Consider the following 6,362-nt stretch of genomic DNA (forward strand, 5'->3'; position numbering starts at 1 on the left):
CTGTGATACAGCTTTAATAATAGCACTTGGTAGAGCTCCTTGTAGAATTGGTTTGGGTTTTAAAAATAGTTTCAAGGCTTTGGTTGTCATTCAGTGAAATAGGAAGAAGCAAGAATTGTCTGTTGGAAACATTTCATATTAGAACATTACCTGTTAGTACATAAGAGGCATACCTCAGAGAAAGGAGTTCACCACCTGTGCTCTAGTGATGCTGGTTGGCAAGACTGGTGGTTTGGATGTCATTGCTTTTCCCATGCTTGATGGATTAAAGCATGCTTTGTCAGGAAAAAATGATTTTTTTCAGCTCTGTCTGTATCTCAGAAGTTACTCCCTCCAGTCTTAAGTCAGCTGACCTGGCCACAGTGATCCATGCCACAGTACCTTGAAGATCCAACTACTGTGATGTGCTATACATGGAGCCTAGTTTGAAAACTTCCATTGGTTCAGCATGCAGCAGTCCATTTAATAACAGGCTAGCTGCTGAGATCCTGTGTTCCCAGAAATGGTTACACATTTTGGATCTGGTTACAGATATATTTCAGGCATCAGTTAGGGGTGTTGGATCTAACGTTTCAAGCCCTTCACTTCCTAGGGCCAACATAACCTGAAGAATCATCTCTCCCTATATGAATCCATTCCACAACTCTGCTTCTGGCCACCTGCTCTCTGTCACTTCTCCCACCATGCCATACTCGGCTACAGCTTGTATGAGAACCTTTGAGAAATGGAATAGCCTCTTAGAGCAATCAAAGAAGGCTCCTATTCTGCTTCTAGACAGCCTGTAAAACTGAACTGTTTAAGAGAGATTTCAGAGCCTCCTGAGAGACATGTGTGTTTAGCATCTGTGAAGGCAAATATGGTTCTTAGGGACTTAGTTATAGTCATGAAGATGTTATGTTGTTTGTTTTTATACTTGTTTGGTCTTACCGTTACTCTATCGCATTATTGCTTTCACTTATGTAATCCTATCTCTTGGTTCCCACTTTAGTTTGGAAGGAAAGTAGGGTTTTTTAATGGATTACTTTTAGCAGTGGCATTTCACCAGGTATTTGTCATGTGTCAGACTGGCTCTTCAACACAGATAATTCTTTTAAACAAAGCTAAGTCTGGAAAATCCTTTAAACATTTGTTCCAGTTATCTTGGAGGCTGTCTATCTCACAAGAGAGCATGCGACAATGTGTCAGAAATCAAATTACCACAGCAGTTCCCAAACTATCACTGTTCTGCTGGTTTAGTACCAGATCCCCCAAACCAAGTAAAATAAACAGCAGTGACAAACTAATCCTGTTAACCAGTCATAGCCAAGAATCTTTTAAATGTCATGCTACCCAAAACAAGTTGCAGATGTTCCACTGTATGACCTGGATGAAAATCTTAAGCCATAAAGCGTGTTCGTGGCACTTGGTAATCTTTTTTCTCCCCATGTTACTTTGCGTAGCTTTTTTATGAGGATGAAGAAAGAGAAGAGATATACCAGATAGGCACCCAGTCGACATTGTTGCAAGCATTGCAACACCAAAGGTGAGATGCTGAGCTGGGAGCTGCATGCCACTCATTGATCAACAAAATGACAAGTGTGCAGTATCAAAGGAGCTGAGTTCATAGACTCCTCAGTCAGAGGGCTGCTTTGTCTAAGGGGAATCTCTCATATGGGTTCAAAAAAAAGGTCCTGCTGGTAATAAGTACATCATGGGGAATATAATAACCCTCTTATATGTAACAATTACAATAAAATTGTAAACATTTAAAAATATAAGTTAATCAGTCTCAGTCTGTCCCATGGTGGATCCAGCCCTAGAATGGCAGTTACCTAACTGCATGGCCCCTGTATTGGCAAACTGCTTGCATTTTTGTTGTTGTTGCAAATCAGATATTAAAGATAAAGAAAAGGAAACTTGTGCAGTTCTGCCTGCTGGGTCCTCAGGATTCTACATACCAGGGCACTCATTCTCCTACTGAGGTAGCTTATTAATTGTAGCATTCAGATAAAGCTGTTTCTGTCCTAAGATTACAAAGCAGGCAGCAGAACTGACATAAGAGGCAACAGTAATTTCATAGAATCATAGATTTGGAAGGGACCTCCAGGGTCATCTAGTCCAACCCCCTGCACAATGCAGGAAATTCACAACTACCCCCATTGACCCCTGGCTCTGTGCCCAGAAGATGGCAAAAAAAACCCTCCAGGAATCTGGCCCGGAGAAAATTGCTTCCTGACCCCAAAGTGGCGATCAGCATTTCCCTGGGCGGGTAAGAAAGCGCTAGGAGAACTAAGCACTGATGCAACCCTTCCTCCTTTCCTTCTTATGATCTGCCTAAGTTTACAGAGTCAGCATTGCTGTCAGATGTCCATCTAGTTTGGTGTAGTGGTTAAGTGCGCAGACTCTAATCTGAGAGAACCGGGTTTGATTCCCCACTCCTCCACTTGCACCTGGCTGGATGACCTTGGGCAAAGCCTTAGTTCTGATAAGAGCTGTTCTTGAAAAAGAGCAGTTTCTGTCAAGAGCTCTCTCAGCCCCACCTACCTCACAGGGTGTCTGTTGTGGGGAGGAAAAGGGAAAGGAGTTTGTAAGCCACTCTGAGACACCTTTGGGTAGTGAAGGGTGGGGTATAAATCCAATCTCCTCCTCTTCTTCTTCATCTAGCCTTTGCTTAAAAACCGCCAAAGAAGGAGAGCCCACAACCTCCCAAGGAAGCCTGTTCCACTGAGGAACTGCTCTAACTGTCAGGAAGTTCCTCTTAATGTTTTGCCGAAAGCGTTTGATTAATTTCTTCAATTAAAAAAAGCAAATACTCTACAGTCAGTGTCTAACAAGATATCCATATATAAAGAAGAGCAATTATAAAAAGGTGATCTCAAATTTAAACTTTGGATGAGCAATAGAAAAGATAGTCACTGTTGTTGTTTTTGTTTTTTGCAGATACTTTGTGAAAGCTGGGACTCCTACTTTTTTTGTTTTGGTAAAATATACTCCTTTCTCTAAAAACTACTTTTGGGGGAAGAAAGTTCACTGGCTTAAGTGAGTGAATATGAACTTTTTAAAAAAGAACAAGAACAGCATATGCTGTGACGAGCACCGTTTAGCTTTCTAAACTGGGACTATGCTTTACTTTTCTGCCGTCACAGTGACAGTCAACTAGAACGTGTCCTGCCAGTCCCATAGGAAGGAATGTGAAAAACTGAATATTAACAAGGCTGCAGAACTGGAACTGGCATTTATCACATTTCTGCATTTTTACAATGTAATACTGCTAACCTGCCTTGCAGACCAAGAATCTGGTTCTCTCTCAAGGTACTCAACTGGCCCTATTTCTGTTAATTTAATAATATCGTACCTGCAGACCAACCACAGGTGTTGATTGGTTATTCTGTAGCTGTATTTGTGTGTGTGTGTGTGTATGTGTATGTGTGTGTGTGTGTGTGTGTGAAGCTGCAGCTGACTTATGGCGACCCCAGTTCAGGGCTTTCATGGCAAGTGAGAAGCAGAGGTGGTTTGTCATTGCCTTCCTCTGCAGAGTCTTCCTTGGTGGTCTCCCAACCACAGGCCTCGCCAACTGGCCCTATTTCTGTTAATTTAATAATATCGTACCTGCAGACCAACCACAGGTGTTGATTGGTTATTCTGTAGCTGTATTTGTGTGTGTGTGTGTGTATGTGTATGTGTGTGTGTGTGTGTGTGTGTGTGTGAAGCTGCGGCTGACTTATGGCAACCCCAGTTCAGGGCTTTCATGGCAAGTGAGAAGCAGAGGTGGTTTGTCATTGCCTTCCTCTGCAGAGTCTTCCTTGGTGGTCTCCCAACCACAGGCCTCGCTTAGCTTCTGAGATCTGATAAGATCAGGCTACACCATGCCACCTTCCCTCCCAGCTGTTTGTACCACTAGTTAAGTATATGCATTTGAGGGAACACCTGCCATACTTTTGTCCAGTGCCCTACGGCCATACCAGGAGCTAACAGTTCTGTAACAGGGAAATCTGAAATGTGAGGAGGCCTTTGTTTACGCAGGCTCCCCTGCTGCTACTGTCCAGCAGTTTCATAACAGATCAGCAAATGGATTGTCTGTGTGCTCCCAGCAGTGGGGATTAAAGCACGGCTGTGGCTGTCTTGCGCTTTTGAGCAAAGGTATGTGGCACTCATTGTAGAGAGCTATGTGGTTTTAGCGACTTTTTGCTGTGACTGAAATTATTAAGTTGACCTATTGAAAATAAATACTTAAAAGATGAAATGAGACCCAGCATATTTAAAACATGCTTTCTGAAAGAAATTCATTTCTTACAGGTATCTATTAATTTGCTGGCTTTAGTAACTTCTCATTCTAATAACTGACTTTATCTGCAAGTAATAATAATTAGTAAGGCACCTTATAAAGTGATGGAACAGTGGTACTCATTCTGTGGATCATGGAGAGCACTTTTTGTTTGTGAGATGCTTGTTATTTATTTGAAAAGTTCTCCCATCCTGCTCAGTAAGTTTTAATAAATTGACAATTTTTGCTACTCAGTCAATCAGACAAGCCTTTTATTGGCATATACACGCAGAGCTACTTTAAAATTATTTCTTGTAGTGCAGTGCTGAGATACACAGCTTTGATATGGGGTTCCTTGATTTGTCCTGCTGGGAAGGGGCACACTTGAAACGATATTTGAGATGGCCAACCAAAGCTGATAGGGCAGTTTTGTCCTGTAAATTATGTAGCGGAGGGAGAGAGATATTTTACTACATCAACTAACTCTATCCTGAGTCTTCAATCCATAGTAAAATTAATCCAGTTTGGGCTTCATCCTGTTAGACACATGATTTCTTTTACCAGGCCAGACTCCACATACAAACCCTTCAGAGAAACATAACATTAAAGTATGTTCCTTACACCTAGAATGTTTTCCTCATAAGTGAAACTCTGCAAACATTTTTCATGCCTAGGTTAAAATTTGGCAGGGTCAGATAGTTTTAGATGTATAACTAACTGGAGGCCTGTGGTCCAGTTAGGGTCTCACTTGATATCCACTGAAGGGTGAGTACTGTTCAAAGCAGCGTGATCAGTGTGACTTCCGGAGAAAGGGTTTTAGATACATTTAAAAGTCATGCAGTGTTAGAGAATAAAAACAGGGTGATTTTTAACATAAGATGTCAGGAAAACCGCTTCACCATCATTACTGCAACTACATTTAGCTTCCATTACATGTAAAGTAAGGCTGTGATCCAGATCCAGAAACCAGTTCACCTGTTTAGGAAGCCCATCCACCTCTTCAGAAGATAGACAATACACTTTCTCAAAGATTAGCTTGTTAAACACTAGTTAGATGAGCAGCTGGGCTACAATTATTTCAAAACATAACTTTCATTCTGAGTAAGGAAAAGATCACTTATGGCATTTTCATACAATATTATCACTTTTCAAAACCTCTATCTGTTCTTGACATTTACTTACAAAGGTAAAATAAAAACTGGTCCTTGTTTTTCTAGGTCTCCCTCTTTAACTTTTCTGAACAAGTAGCCTGTTCAGTATTAGCCATGTGGTGACCTCAGTGTTCTATTGTTTAGGTCAGTGGCCCATGTGATTATAGTGTTGAAAGGTAAGTAGCCATATAGTATAATCACATGGGCCACTGACCTAAACAATAGCTCAGGCTCTGCGAGAGTATGCAGTTAAGGGCTTGGAAATGTGGATTACAATAATTCAATTCTAGCATACAGTTTGGATTAAATGATTGTAATCCACATTTCCACAGCCCTTAACTGCATACTCCCGCAGAGCCTGAGCTATTGTTTAGGTCAATGGCCCATGTGATTATAGTGTTGAAAGGTAAGTAGCCATATAGTAGAGACTCAAGCCATTACATGCCATGCAGCACAGATGACAGACTGAAGAAAAGCCATGGAAGATTTTCAGTTTGTGAGTCAGCTCCTTGTAGGCAGAATCCAGTTCACGCAGTTGTACGAGTGAGTTGTTTAAGAACAAACCGACATCTCCTAGACCATAGCTTTGCTCTGTCAGGTGCATTTCCGCCATAATATCTGAAGTCACTTGCCCAAACCATTGCGCATTTAGGGCAGCAACTGAGACACAAACAAAGAAGACTGTAATCTGGAAAGGAAAGGCAGTTAAACTGTGAATTTTTGTCAACATTGTAAGCCATCTGCTCTCAATATCAGCATAGGGGAACTTTCTTCCTTCAGAACTACTTGGCTTCATTGCTAGCAACAGCAACTGGGCAGCTGCCCTAGCTCCCTGCATTGTCAAGTAGCCACACAATAAGCTGTATCTTGGAGATAAAGAAAAGGAGAGAAACCCCCAGGCTGACTGACTAGCAAGCTGCCCGGCCCATCAGGGACAGGCAAGTACCCATGGCCCTGGTTAGGAAAGT

The 6,362-nt window shown here is 41.7% G+C and overlaps 1 protein-coding gene across 1 annotated transcript in view; it reads left to right on the forward strand.

The window, feature by feature from the left end:
• Positions 1-3,436, forward strand: part of LOC107122531 (tetratricopeptide repeat protein 4-like) — a 4,381-nt gene extending 945 nt beyond the window's left edge. Inside the window, exons 2-3 of the mRNA XM_015425648.1 lie at positions 1,440-1,522; positions 2,920-3,436. Coding sequence (XP_015281134.1) covers positions 1,440-1,522; positions 2,920-3,022 — 186 coding nt within the window. The 3' untranslated portion in view covers positions 3,023-3,436. The remainder of the gene's footprint in view (positions 1-1,439; positions 1,523-2,919) is intronic.
• Positions 3,437-6,362: the final 2,926 nt, after the last annotated feature.

This window comes from Gekko japonicus, unplaced genomic scaffold (assembly GCF_001447785.1).
Source record: "Gekko japonicus isolate JY-2015 unplaced genomic scaffold, Gekko_japonicus_V1.1 scaffold1032, whole genome shotgun sequence".
NCBI lineage: Eukaryota > Metazoa > Chordata > Lepidosauria > Squamata > Gekkonidae > Gekko > Gekko japonicus.